Below are 13,028 nucleotides of genomic sequence, written 5' to 3' on the forward strand. Positions count from 1 at the left end.
AGATCTTTAATTGCCTAGTCTATAGGAGGTAAGAGACAGCTATTTCTAGGTCCCCCATAAGATTCTTTCCCAGTGATTAGGGGTCTGGTATTGGAGGATTAGATGCTGGGGGCTTCCTGGAGAAAAAGGTCCAGGGGAACACTCCCCAAAATAGGGTGAAGGTCAATCTCTGATCACCTGCAGGCCCTATGTCTTAGTGGGCAGTGTAACTGAGAGGACACCTTCAACCACACAAGTATACTTTGGCATCTGGTTCCAAATGTTCCTCTCTACCCAACTCCTACCACCATCCTTGGTGATTTCACTGTCCACATGGATAACCCAACCAACACCTTGGCACCCCAGGCTATTGACCCTTCATCTCCAGAAAATGCCATCTTCTCTCCCCTTTACACACCCAGTCCTTGGACCTTACACCACTCAGAGTTCTCTCCACTCAGTCCTCTTAAATACAATTGTCCCACTGTTTGACCATATGACTAGTCCCCCAGATCATCTTTCCAGTTTTCTCAACACTCCTTCCCAGATCCCTAGAACACTGCCAGACATACAGCAGGTACTTGGTATATTTACTTAACATTCTGCCCTGTTCAGACTTCACTGAGACTCCTGCCCATAAACTCCTAGTCTCCCAATTCATCACACAATTTCCTCATCTGCCTCCCCAAGCCTGCCTGGGTCCCATGATCTATCTCTTCCACTATTCTGTGTATCTACTAGGTCAGATACTATGCACACAGTAATGAAGATGCAGACCCACATACTCAGTGCCCTCAATCTAATTACCTTATTTCAGAACCAAATTCTTGGGATAAATTAATTCATCTTCTTGATTCTAAGATTGCTGGCACCTTACTATGGGGGAAAGGTCTCCCAAAAATCAAGAGCTCCATCCTATATTGGAGCATCCCCTCTGCTTGACATCTTTCTGCAGTCCCCTTTCCAAATCCTTTCTGGATAGTCCCTTCTCCCAGGCCTTACCCTCCCACCTCCTCAAGGCTACCTGATTCAGTCTTTGACATCTCCCTTTTTATTGGCTTCTGCCTGCTCAAGCATTTCTCTCCTTTCCCAAGAAAATCATCTTTTGTTCCTGTATCTCCCATTAGCTACCTCTCTCTCCTCCCATTCTCATCCAAATTTCTCAAAACTGAAGTCTGTATTTGATGTCCAGTTTCTGGACAACATGTCTGTTTCTGCTTGATTTGCCCCCCTCAGGGCTCTTCAAAGTGTGTCCTCTGTGCTTAGAATCTTCATGACTCCCCACCCTACTGCAATGCTGCCTACATTGCAGACTATAGATGTGGACCAAGCTATCCCAGAGAGATGCTAATATTGCTCCCCTGAATCTAGTAAACACAGATTTATTTTTAAATGTGATACCAAAATATGAGAGCCCACCAAAAAAAAAGAGCAATAAACTCAGAAATGGCAAATAGATTTAATGTAGAATATCAATTTCAATTGATGGATAGTGGCTGCCTAGAGGTGCTGTGTTGAGTAGGCTTCTGAGGATGCACCCTGGCTTGAAGAGAAAAACTGCTGGGATTAGGAATATCTGAAAACACAAGTAAAAGAAATGCAAAAAGTCAACTGAGAGCCACCGAAAGGGAAGGAACAAAATGCCAAGAGTGGGGTTTTCCCACATGCTCCATATGGTCCTGCAACCTTGGCCTTCCTATAACCAGCCAGTTCCTTACCCCAACCCTATAAGCCCCAGCTGTCCCAACCCAGTCTAAGTAGATACCTGAAATCTCACTTATAGGAGAAACCACAGGCACCAGAGCTGCCACTTGTGCTGGCACCTGCTCCACTGAGGCCCGCAAAAAGCCCAAACGTGAGAGTGGCGGTCAGGCTGGCACTGGCACTGAAGCCACCACTGGCACTAGTACTGGCACTAGCCCCAGAGCTAGCACCACCACTCTCTTGGCCTTTGGCTTTAGCTTCAGCTCCTGCCTGGATCCGGGCTTTGGCCCAGGGTCCAATATCAGCTTCGTCCCAGTTGCAGGGCCCAGCAGCATTTTCAGAGCCAAGCCCAATGCCCATTCGAGCTCTGATCTCAGCTCTCGCCTTGGCTTCAGCTGCAGCCTCAGCAGCAGCCTTCATATCTGCTTCCATTGCCTCTCGGTACTGAGCTGCCCATTCTTTGGGATCCTTCTTTTGTACCTAAAACAGAAATAACCACCATCAGAAGGATCAGAATCCAAGAACTGAGCACCTAACTGTATGCCAGGCACCATGCTTCATGCTCTACACAATAGTAATAATATAATAAATACTACTAATAGTTATGTACTTTATTCCATCCCTGTTCTGACACTTATTAGCTCTGGGACCTTGGACATGTTACCTAACAACCTCTCTGAGCCCGATTGTTCTAATCTGGTCTAGGGAATGGACGTGCTAGTTGTACAATCAGCTAAACATTTGGCCCAGAAGCAGAGGCTTCAGAATGTTCACATGTGAGCCGCAAGTGGCTCTATGCACAGCCTGCCCTAGGCAGCAGCACCCTATACTCTTGCTATCCCAAGCTTGGGAAGCTATCCAATTACCTTGCAGGCAAACTTGAGGACTTTCATCTTGCTGGTCTCATAGTAGGAGCGCAGGCCCCAGAAGAACTCATACTCAGGCGGATTGCTATTAGGGACTCTGGCATAGTCCAAGTACCTTGAAAAGAGAAGTTAAAAGCCTTTGTGTCTAAGACAACCATAGCCCACCCATGTATGGACTGGATAGGTTCTAAGTGGCAACCTCTCCCACTAAGTACTATAGCTTTTCTTCCAATATTGAGCCCTGTCCCATTGGTCTTGTCTAGAAGCCATCTGGAGGTGCGGGGTGGGACATGTGTAGGCTATATGTTCATAAGAAGGCTACAAGTTTTGTGCCCCTTGTCACAATGAACCCAGATTCTTGTTGGGTGTTATAAACAGAAGAGCCATTTGTTTAGGTCCCCAGCTCTGAGCACACCCTACCACTGGGGAGTGTCCATGACCTAGTGAGCCCTGCGACAATCTACCATAGAAAATGAGTGTAAAGGGAAGAAACAGTCCACCAAGAGTAGCGTACTTTGTGCATATTTCTGACTGCATGCATGGGAGTGTGTGGCATGTGCTAAGGATAAAGGGTACGGTAGGCCCTGGCCAGAAAGTCAGGAGGCCTCCATGACCACATTGGACCCTTACCAGCCAGGGCCATAATCATACTTCCACTCTCTGAGACCCAGGTCCCTCAACTAAAAGTGGGGATGGGATGGCAGTATCTATTCTGCGTGGTAGTTACAAAAATGAAATGAGATACACAAGTCAAGTCCCCAGCACAGTACCTGGCTGCCTAAATCTGTCACTCTACAACGTTTCTTTATGGAGATTAATTTCTATAAAACCCTGGTTGGCATGGTAAAAAAAAATCCTAGGCATTGGGGCCAGGATCTAAATATAACGCTCCCATTTGCTACCTATGTAGCTATTTACTTGAGCAAATTACTTCACTGCTCTGAACCTCAGTTTACTAATATGGACGACACTGGTGATGACAATCCCTACCTTGAAAAACTGCCCCAAAAGCGTATGTGAAAGTACATGTAGGTCAGGAAATGTGCCCTCCTGTTCCCTCTCACTACGTCAGGAATAAGCTACCTACCACCTGCGCATGCGCGCGCGCACACACACACACACACACACATACACACACACACACACCCATAGGTTAATTACTCAGTTCTGAAATAAGCAAAACACATGGAATACACCATCATGACACATACTTACTTCTGCTTCACAAACTCATCAGTAATAAGCTTCTTCACATCCCCAAAAAGTGAGTGATGTATCCTGACAGCAGAAAAAGAAAAATCCATCAATCTATCAGTCAATCAATCAATCATATTCAATCAATCACTTCCCAGATGTATACAGACACATTTTCAACATGGAAAAGAAGTTACCAGCACAAGAGGAAAACTCCATAGAAGCCCAAGAGATAGTGAGACAGGGGGAAAAGTTTGGGACCATTTCCCCATCCAACTAGGTTGGAACCCTGGACCCTTTACCAGCACCCCCACCCATTCCACCAGACCACCAGACTGATGCAATCCTGGAACCATCCTTTCTTTCCAAATGACAACACGGACAGCAAGCACTGAGAGAGCCCAATCATACCCAGGGCGCAGCCCCAGCTTGCGCAGCACCTCCCAGATGACAGCTGCAAGAGGAGGCAAGAGGAGACAGGGACAGAAAATGAGCATGTGGACTTCCAACTGTGGCCACCCATTCAGCTGCATGCCTACCCACTCACCCTCACTGGACCGATTTCCATTCATAAAGATGATGCTAAGAAGCACCATGAGGAGACCTAGCTTTGGTGAATCCTTAGTCCTAGGGAAATAACAGAGTAGAGAAAAGGTTTATGTCCAGCAGCAATCTTCAAAAAACACACCAGCCAGATCACTAGGCTATCCTTTCCCAGATTCCTGAGACATGACAGAATTCTGCCTAGTCTATGCTTCAAGCTCTATGTGACCCTGAGCAAAGCACTTAGACTCTTGAGTCTCTGTCTCCTATAGAGTAGAATGGGAAAATCTAATCCTCCACCCCAGGTTGCCAAGAGGTTGGAAGGATGCCTGTCAACCTAGGACAACCCAGGGACCCAGCCAATGTGAGTCCCTTCTTTCTCTGCTAGACCCCTCTACCCCAAGAGAATTCTAGACAAAGCCCCAGTGATTCTGCTGTCCTTCAAGCATCATGATTCACCCACACCAGGGAGCCCTTCCTTGAGAAGCATTCTACCAAAGCCAGTAGAAAGAGACAAGCAATACATGTCTGCTTTCCTGGGAAGTTTCTGAAGAAACAGAAAACAGGAAGAATGCACTGCTCCAAGATACTATACCCTTCAGTCAATCATAATAAAGCACCGTTAGCATGTGCAGGGCTCCAACTATGTGACAGAACTGGAACAGGGGCTTTTAAAGTCCTGTCTTCCTACCTCTCCAAGGGACCATGGGGAGAGATGACAGGAATGGGGTAGTGCCATAGACAAAAGCAGAGTCTCCCACCCCAGCTCTTTCCCAGCTTACGTTCCCAGTATGCCTGCATCAGTGGGCTCTAAGGTGCTGAGAAGAATGTACAAGTGGTCATTCTTATCGATTTCCTTCAACTGAATCCCAAACACCTAGGATGGGGAAAACAGCTTGTTAAGATCACAAATTCAGCTTCCTGAGCATCCCACAGCTCCCATGTACTTAGGTGTGTATGGGTGTGGAGGCGGGTGTGGTTGTGAGTGTGTGTTGTGGGAGGGGAGGTTGGTAAGTGAGATAATGTAGATAAACCTAAGTGGTTGGCTCACAGCAAACAGGTAAGAAATCTACTGTTGTTCTCAGCATCATCTCTGGATTTGTGGAAATCTAAGGAGACAGAGAATGGGGAATGAAAGAAGACGAGAGCATGTAAAATGCATTATAGGACATCTCCAGCAGCAGACAAAAGCAGGACTAAGTTGGGTGGCTTGGGTCCTAGCTGTGCTTTTAGGAGACTTGCTATGTGACCCTGGACTAGTCTATGTCCCTCCTTAGGCACTCTGGTTATGGGGAGGCCCCTTCCTGTCTATCTATTCACACAGTGATAGGGCTGAATTAGTGAGTCTCTGTGGTCCCACCCCAGAACAGACATGTACACTTGGTCAGTTCGATGCTTCCCCACTGCATCCATCCCCCATGGCTGCCCCTTCACCTTCTCCAAGGAATAGCCTGCTCGTTCAATGATTTCAGGGTACACATCAGTGTATTCTTTGATGATGTCCTTCAGCATGTCTGCAAGGGGAGAGTGTTGCAAGCACCTGAGCTCAAGTGAAGCCAGGTGGCCCCAAATCCAAGCTAAAGACCCTCTGCAAACCCTGCTGTGGGTGGCACAAACAGGTTCTGAAGTAATGAACAGAGATGCTAGCACTACCAAATTAGAACTCTGGGAGTACAAAGGTAGGAGCATAAGGGCAAGGAATGTCCTCAGCACATGGGAAAGAGGGCAGCGGAGGGCACAGCTTAGGGGGAGGGTTAGCAGGACTCTACCTGAGCGTTTGATGGGAATCTTCGTCTGGTCTTTAACCAAGAGATACTTCACCAAATCATTTGCCTGGAAAAGGGAAAAAAAGGTAGAAAGATCAAAATATGTTTGCAGAACATTTGAGAAGAAGACAGAAAAGACAGGCAATGAAGTAAATAAGGCAAAATGGAGAAAACAGGGTTCTTACCCTCCCCTGCAAAAGGGCCACATCTCGAGGTGGTGGTGCTTCAGGCTCTTGGGATGACTGGAGCTTGGCAGCTCGACGGCGAGCCTTGCCCCTACGGGCCTTAGGTGACCTCAGGGAGAGCAAAGCTCTCCGGGCCCAAGCAGCCAACCGAGTCCTTGATGCCCTGCGGGCCCAAAAGGCTATGGGGCCCCTTGAAGCCCTGCGGGCCATTGAGGCCATTAGGGCCTTTGAGACCCTTCGGCCAGCTGTGGTTCCAGAAGCCTGACTCTGATCACTGTTTCCATCGTCTTCGCCATTCAGATGTTTCACCTGCATCAACGGAGAGGAAGTTCAATATTGTCAGATGGAGCAGGTGGTCCTTTTCCCTCATCTTACCTCTTCTAGAAGGCCCATTAATCCCACCCCTAGAGTAACACCGTAACTAGACACTGGCCACGTTGAGTCTTGGCTTTGTTTTTCACGGATTCCCATGCAGGAATTTCATCTCTCTACCAGGCCTGGAGCAACCTAAGGGTGGGGCCCAAGGATTCTCCTCTTCCTATGTCCACCACTGACTCTGCTTGTACCATCCTGGAAAAGTCACCCCACTTCTCTGGGACTCAGCTTCCTTTTCTATAAAACTGGATTACTTTCAGGATTTAATGAAATAATCTATATGAATGCATCTAGCTCAAGGTCTAACACATGGTAGCTACTATGGAAATATAAACCGCTTTATTTTCACATTGCAGCTACGTGTACTATCTCAATTCTCTATAAGTCTGTGAACTCTGCAGAGAGAAAGTACATCACATGCCTCTTGTTCCTTCCCACCAGCCTTAACCAGCACAGGGAACTTTCTAAATGTTTGCAGAACAAATGAACCAACTGAAAGAAGCAGAAAGAAAAGACTGGTGATTATAGAGGTCTTACCTTTCTGGCTTTCTTGGCCTTGACCTTGGGCCGAGTATCCTGATTCTCCTGAACCTGAGCAGCTGCACCCTCAGGCTTAGGTTCATCTGCCAAAGCCTGAGAGGCAGGAGCCTCAGTATCCAGGGCCTTTGTAACCACCTTCGTATCAGCCACACAGCTGACCTTTTTGGTCTCAGTGGCAGGCATTGTCACAGGCTGAGGGTCAGCACTCTGCATCTTGGTGTCAGCTGCTGGACTCTTCTTTTCAACTGCCAGAACCTGGGTATCAGTCAGCTTAGTGGTAGGTGAGGCCTGAGTGGCAGCTGCCTTCTGAGCCTCTGGGGCCTTTGAGACTTCTGTGGCCTTTGAGACTCCTGCAGCATTTGACCCCTTCATGGCTTCTGAGACCTCTGGTGCCTTTGAAGTCTTCAGTGTCTCTGAGACCTCCAAGTTCTGAGTCACTGTCAATAGGGTCTGTATCTTCAAGCCACTGTCCTTCTCTGAAGCTTCAGTCTGCATGAGGAAGCAGGAAAGCTCACAGACCTCCCCACCCCTAACTAGGCGAATGGCTCCAATATTCTAGGGCCTCACTCCTCTGACCTATACTAACTCCTCCTTACAGTGTGCTCTGCCCACCTAACCCCAACAAGGCCTCTCCTTCCTCTGAGCAGGTGGCGATGGCAAAAGAAGGGCACCTCCCTCCTTCTTTTCTCCATCCTTCATTCCTTCCTACTTTCCTCCCTCCCTCTACTGTGGCGGGGGGAGGGCACCCAGGCAGTTATGTGGGTAAAGAAGGACAAGGATGGGAGGGGTGGTGCCAAGGGAACTAAGGCAGGAACAGGGGCTGAAGAAAAGTAGCAAGGGAGAGGACAGAAAGAAGCCTTACCTGGAAGCGGGTTGGACCCGTAGCTCTCTTGCTTGTGTCAGACATGTCTCAAGTTGGCCTGGCGAGCGCTGAGCCTGAGGAGAGAAGGCCTGTGTCAAAGTGGGGTGGAGAGGGGGCTCCTGATCGTCCTCTCCTGTTCTGCCTGGAAACTGATCCTCACTTTCCCCAGGGCCCCAATCCCAAACCCCTCCCCCAGCCCCAATGACTCCGTTCTCAGATTCAATAATCCAAAGCGTCTAGATCCCAATTCTCCGCAGCCGCACCCTCCCCTTCTCCAGGAAGATGTGCCAGCGCGGCAGCTCTAAGGACCCCGCCCCTTTTCCTAGTGCAACCCCCCCACCCAGCCGCAGGCCAACAATGCGCATGCGCGTTCGCTGCAGGGCCCACCTCACCCCCCCGCCCGCTCTCCCAGAACAAGCTTTCTTTTGATGTCCACCGTGCACATGCGCATTCGGTAGCTGCCCCGTCTCTACGCCGTCTTTTCTCTACACGCCCCTTCTTAGCGATCCACAGTGCGCATGCGCAGGGGCCCCGACTCAGTACACCACCGCTTCCAACACACTCCCGGCTCCAGGTCCGCAGTACCATTCAGTCCCGCCCCTCCCCTACATGGCTCCCTCTAAAATCTTCGCAGTGTCTGGCGGTCTTGGCCCCTCCCCTCCTTACACCCACCCCAAATCCACACTACAGCCCGGTCCCGCCCTTTTTCACAACACGCCCCCTCCAGCCTGTGGCAAAGCGCATCTTGGTTCCGCCCCTTCTTTAATACACACCCCCCTCAAATCAGAATGGAGCCAGTGATTCCATCTTGGGCTCAGCCAAACCGGGTTCAGCCCCCTCCCTTCCCATCCGGATGGATCCGGTATGATCCGGTCCCTACAGCAGGTTTTCTCCAGATTCCAAAGGGTGGGGCCGATCCCTACTGGGCTGTGATCCAGAGCCGGGCCCCGCAGCTCACCTCCTTCTCCTTAATTTTCAGAGTGCGTCCACTCTCCAAGCCCCTCCAAAACTCCTAGACTGCCCTCCCCGCTCCAGACCGGAAGTGGCCCCGCCCCTTTCCGCCTCCCTAGGGGGCCTCGGTTGCAGCCAGTCTGCCCTTCCCCCCCTCTCTGCTACTTATTCCTTATCGCCCGTATTCCCTCTGCCTTGCTCCCTGCTCCCCCTCGCATTATCTATTTTACCTCACAGAATTGCTTATTCTCCTTCCTTACATCCTCCCGTGTTACCTGTGCACCCCTTTCCCTAGCACTCCTTAACCCTTCTCTGCATTCTCTATTTTCTTCTCTGGATTCCACTTTTCCTCAGTATTCCCCTCCCCCTCCCAGTCCGCCACCCACAAACTTGGTTCCTCTCCTCCCCCCACTAGTCTCTGATTCCCAGTCGTTACCGCCTGCTACCCTATGTAGTCCTCGTTGCCTACATCCCGCTCCAGGTCATCTCTCCCTCGGCTGCAGTGGTGCAGTAAGTATTGCCCACCTGCCTGGCTATAGGTTGGAGGGGACTGAAATCACTGTCTGGCTGCCAGGAAACCCAAATCTCAACGCCCCTCACCTTGTCCTCGAGCAAGTCCGGGATGAGTCTGCCCTCTCTCAATCCCTCTCGAAGTCTCAGCCTCCAGGACTAGAGCTGCAGCCAGCCCAGCCCAGCCCCTTTCCGCAGCCCCCTGCCACCCCCCTCCTTCCTTGGGGGTGGGGCAATGGGGCCCTGCTCAGGGCTGTCTGACGCCAAAGCCCATGTTTATGCCACTGTACCAGACTCAGTCTGCAGACCTTCCAACTAAAATCATCCTCTCAAAGCGATTCATTCATTGAATGTATTTATTTTTATATCTTTTTTCTTATTACAAAGGTAATGTGTTGTGAAAATTCAAATAATGCAGAAATATATAACATACCAATGAAAGGCCACCATTATCTTATTTCCCAGAAATAACCACTACCAACATTTTGATATACATCCCTCTAGATTTTTTCGATTCATATACTAATTATTTGGGTTTTCTCCCCACAAATGGTATCCAACACCTACTGTTCTGTAACCTGCTTTTTCCTCATTATATATTCTTTTTTTTAAAGATTTTATTTATTTATTTGACAGACAGAGATCACAAGTAGGCAGAGAGGGAGGAAGGGAAGCAGGCTCCCCACCAGGCAGAGAGCCTGATGGGAGGCTTGATCCCAGGACTCTGGGATCATGACCTGAGCCGAAGACAGAGGCTTTAATCCACTGAGCCACCCAGGGTGCCCCGCCCATTATATATTCTAAACAGCTTTCCATAGTGCACATTTTTCTTAACAGCTGAATAATTTTTTCTTGTATAGATGGCCCATAATTTATTTAACCAGTCCAGGATACACGGATATGGACACTTAGATTGTTTCTCTTTCTCTGCTTCATGCTTAAAGATGCTTTCCACACTCCTATATTACAATCCCTATTTTTTCAAGCACTTTTATGACTTCCGTATCTACATTTAAATATTTGATTATTCCAAAATCTGTTTTGTAAGTGTTCACCTTAATTATTTTCCAAAATCACAGTTTCTTATCCCTATACCATGTGTGAATCTCTTTTTCCCACTGATGTGAAATGACACCTTTATCACCTAATAAATTTGCATAAGTAATTGGGTCTATTCAAAAGAACGAAATAAGATGAGACAAAATTGTCATTAGTTATTGAGTAATATGAATGCAGACCTGGACAACCCAAGACCATCAACTAAAAAGTTATTAGAAACCATAATAAAATTCAGCACAGCAGTCAGTTACAGAAATTCAATGCCTTTCTTACACTCAAAAGTAATTCAAATCGTCATACCTCTTCTGTTTTATGAGGTCACCTTTTCCTTTACTAAGCTAATAAAACATCAATCCCTTCATTTTATAGATAATTCGTGTACACACACACACACACACACACATTTCCCACACATTTAAGATAGGCCTCTGTTCTCCTGACTCCTCTCTTTCTCTGAATTGTTGCTCCCTCCAAGTTTCTATCAGTTCGTCACTTTCTTGCCTCCTAGGTTCCCTTCCCCATCCACGGGGCTTTATTTCATGCTAGACACAGCTCCTCCTTGTCTTCCAGCTCTAGTACCCAAATTCTCATTGCTTCTAAATCATAGCAAGCCTTGAATGCCAAGATAAGGACTTTGGCCTTGATCTTGAGAGCACTGAGAGGTTTTTTGAAGGGTCTTAGGTTTTGATACAATGCAGATTTGTGTTTTAGAGACAATACCCTAGCTGCCTAATCCATAAGGAGTATAGATTAGATGTCTACCTGGAAAGAGGGTGAGTAGTCATCTAGGTAAGCAATGATAGTGGTTTGGCCTAGAGTGGTAGGAATGGAGGTAGTGAGAAATAATTAAATTCAGAATATATTAAAGAAGTAAAAAAGCAAAAAGACTATGAATAATTGGGTGTGGGGACAGGGGTGAGAAGGAGAGAAGTATCAAAGGGAACTCTTAGGGACCTGATTTGAGAGACCAAATGTGTCAATGGTAACCCATTTCACTGAGATATGGAATACTAACAGAGGGGAACTAGGCATTGATATTGAGATACCTGTGGGACATCCAAGAAGAAATATTCCACAGGCAGTTGAATATACATGCCTGAAGCTTAGGAAAGAGGTCTGGACTGAAGTTACAGATCTAGAAGTCATCAGTATATAAATGGTTCTTTAAGCTAGCACTTTTAGCACCTGAGAAGACTGTGCATCCCTAGAAGAGATGGGGCCTAAGGAAGAGCCCTGGAGACCAGCAGTGACTATGGCATAGGTGGGGGAAACCGAGCCCAGGAGAGAGAAGGTTGGTAGTGACCAAAGAGATAGGGAAAAAAGCAGGAGAATGTAGTGTCACAAAACCAAGTGAAAAGATTATTTCAAAAGGAGGAAGGGGTCAATATTGTTGAATGCTATCAAGAGGTCGAGAAAATATATGGTTTCACTTATTTGTGGAGCATAACAAATAGCATGGAGGACATGGGGAGTTAGAGAGGAGAAGGGAATTGGGGGAAATTGGAAGGGGAGGTGAATCATGAGAGACTATGGATTCTGAAAAACAATCTGAGGGGTTTGAAGTGGGGGGGGGGTGGGAGGTTGGGGGAGCCAGGTGGTGGGTATTATAGAGGGCACAGATTGCATGGAGCACTGGGTGTGGTGAAAAAATAATGAATACTATTATGCTGAAAATAAATAAATTAATTTAAAAAAAAGTCCTGAAAAAATGTCTAGGGTTTATAACAATCAGGTGGTAGTTGGTCTCTGGTGACCTTGGAGAGGATAATTTCAGTACAGACATTTGTGGCATTCTTATCTTCTTCCTTAGTAATAAAACATCTTGAGTTTTAGCTGGACACAACCTCCTTGAATAAAGGCCATGAAGACTAGGGTTAAATCCTAAGGATAGTGGAGCAGTAAACTAAAAAGAACCTGGGTGTCTTAACAATTTCACAGTGCCATCATACTGGCTTTGGACTGCCTACCCTCTAGATTTCTTTTGGGTGAGATAAATACATGTATGTCTTATTTAAGCCATTTTTACTTGGAAGTCTATGCCATGCAGTAGCTTCTTGATTACAGTGAGCTGAGATGAGGTATACAAGGCAATGAGTATAAACTACTCTTTCAAGAAATCCCTGAGCCTGATTTGAAGGTTCTCCAAAAATCTAGCCCTAATTAGTTCTTCAGCCTTTTTCTTGTTGTTTTTCTGAACACTACCTATATTCCAACCAAACGAAACACTTACTGTTACCAGATAAGCCCTGCTTTCTCTTGCTTAGGAGCCTTTGTACAATTTCTTCCCCACAGAACACCCTCTGTTACATATCCTCTGTTACAACTTCCACCATTTTAAATTCCAGAGCATTTTCAGTCCTAGTTGTGGCCTTTGGGATCCTGGAATAACTTTAAAGGAATACACAGTTGAAAGCTTAGGAGATACTGGATTCAAGCAGGGAACTCAAGCAAAATCTCCGTTTAAGTCCATTGGTGAGGCATTCCCAAAGATTTA

At 47.2% G+C, this 13,028-nt stretch overlaps 1 protein-coding gene across 2 annotated transcripts; it reads right to left on the minus strand.

Moving 5' to 3' along the window:
* Positions 1-1,419: 1,419 nt before the first annotated feature.
* Positions 1,420-9,689, minus strand: MAGED2 (MAGE family member D2). Of its 2 annotated transcripts, none has more exons than XM_082716940.1 (13): positions 9,566-9,689; positions 8,015-8,088; positions 7,150-7,641; positions 6,238-6,546; positions 6,056-6,119; positions 5,721-5,800; positions 5,069-5,163; positions 4,291-4,370; positions 4,155-4,197; positions 3,765-3,827; positions 2,550-2,664; positions 1,745-2,163; positions 1,420-1,555 (listed from the first exon to the last, which is right to left on the minus strand). In XM_082716940.1, exons 2-12 carry the CDS (start codon positions 8,057-8,059, stop codon positions 1,753-1,755), a joined length of 1,797 nt encoding a protein of 598 aa, XP_082573066.1. In that variant the 5' UTR covers positions 8,060-8,088; positions 9,566-9,689; the 3' UTR covers positions 1,420-1,555; positions 1,745-1,752. The 2 variants fall into 2 exon arrangements, with proteins under 2 accessions (XP_082573066.1, XP_082573067.1); XM_082716941.1 differs by lacking the exon at positions 9,566-9,689 and adding an exon at positions 8,278-8,332.
* Positions 9,690-13,028: the final 3,339 nt, after the last annotated feature.

Source organism: Mustela nivalis (genome assembly GCF_964662115.1).
Source record: "Mustela nivalis genome assembly, chromosome: X".
In the NCBI taxonomy this organism is placed as follows: Eukaryota; Metazoa; Chordata; class Mammalia; order Carnivora; family Mustelidae; genus Mustela; species Mustela nivalis.

What these genes read in the sequence shown, in the direction of transcription:
- MAGED2 (XM_082716940.1), bottom strand. Translation starts at nt 8,059, where the DNA reads ATGTCTGACACAAGCAAGAGAGCTACGGGTCCAACCCGCTTCCAG. An exon ending in TGGAAATCGGTCCAGTGAGG is followed by an intron (nt 4,198 to 4,290) that starts GTGAGTGGGTAG and finishes CTCCTCTTGCAG; the next exon opens with CTGTCATCTGGGAGGTGCTG. An exon ending in AAGCTGGGGCTGCGCCCTGG is followed by an intron (nt 3,828 to 4,154) that starts GTATGATTGGGC and finishes TTCTGCTGTCAG; the next exon opens with GATACATCACTCACTTTTTG.